General features: G+C 35.4%; 1 protein-coding gene across 1 annotated transcript in view; it reads right to left on the bottom strand.

Moving 5' to 3' along the window:
• LOC119594876 (glutamate receptor ionotropic, kainate 2-like) overlaps positions 1 to 873 on the bottom strand; it is a 23,933-nt gene that overhangs the window by 393 nt on the left and 22,667 nt on the right. The window contains exon 8 of the mRNA XM_037943952.1: positions 120 to 198. Within this exon, the coding sequence (XP_037799880.1) occupies positions 120 to 198 (79 nt within the window). The remainder of the gene's footprint in view (positions 1 to 119; positions 199 to 873) is intronic.

Below are 873 nucleotides of genomic sequence, written 5' to 3' on the forward strand. Positions count from 1 at the left end.
ACCCCCCAAAACAAACCCCCAAAAAAAACGTGATCCAACAAACATCTAAATCACTAAAAAAAAAGAAAATTCCCCCGTGCAACTTTAAAACCAATCATCCACACACCCTTTAGACTCACAGGCCTCAGGATACACGCAGGACATACTAGGATACACGCAGGACATACTAGGATACACGCAGGAAAACCACAGGACACACTAGGATACACGCAGGATACACGTAGGATACTCACATAGGATCCACTTTCGCTTTGAGTTTGGACCCCTTTTGGGGAAAGTATGGAGAGGCTGGAATGACTGAAAATCTTTTCGGACGCTACATACAGAGGACAGCTCTTGTCTAATGGGAAAAAGTGGGAAGATGCGTGTATTACTTTAGGCTCGTTTGTTGCTATGGTTTACTGACATATACAAATATTTAAAAATCTTTCGTGCGTTTGAAATTTCCAAACTTTTCCCCATTTCTATTTTAAAACTTCGAAATTCCACATTCATTAAAATCCTAAATTCCCCCGTTCGTTTAAACACGTTAAAAAAATGTATCATTAACTAATAAACCTCAAAGTCTACTTCGTCTAATATTCCAAAAAATTAAAATTTCATGTAAAAGTTCCCAATTCCTTATCAAAAATTTCCAAAAATTCTCAATTCACTTAATGGTAAACTCGTATTTCAGTGGAAAAAATCTTAATTAATCTAACGGATAGAAATCCCATAATCAAAAATAAAAAACACAAAATTTAGATAAATAAAAAATTAAAAACAACTTACATATTCCTTATGCCTCTAAATTTTCCCAAAATTTCTTCAAACATCCAAATCCTCTTTAAATGTACACCCTCCCCCCCACACCGCCCAAGAGAATAAAAACGA

The sequence above is a fragment of the Penaeus monodon genome, chromosome 34 (assembly GCF_015228065.2).
Source record: "Penaeus monodon isolate SGIC_2016 chromosome 34, NSTDA_Pmon_1, whole genome shotgun sequence".
In the NCBI taxonomy this organism is placed as follows: Eukaryota; Metazoa; Arthropoda; class Malacostraca; order Decapoda; family Penaeidae; genus Penaeus; species Penaeus monodon.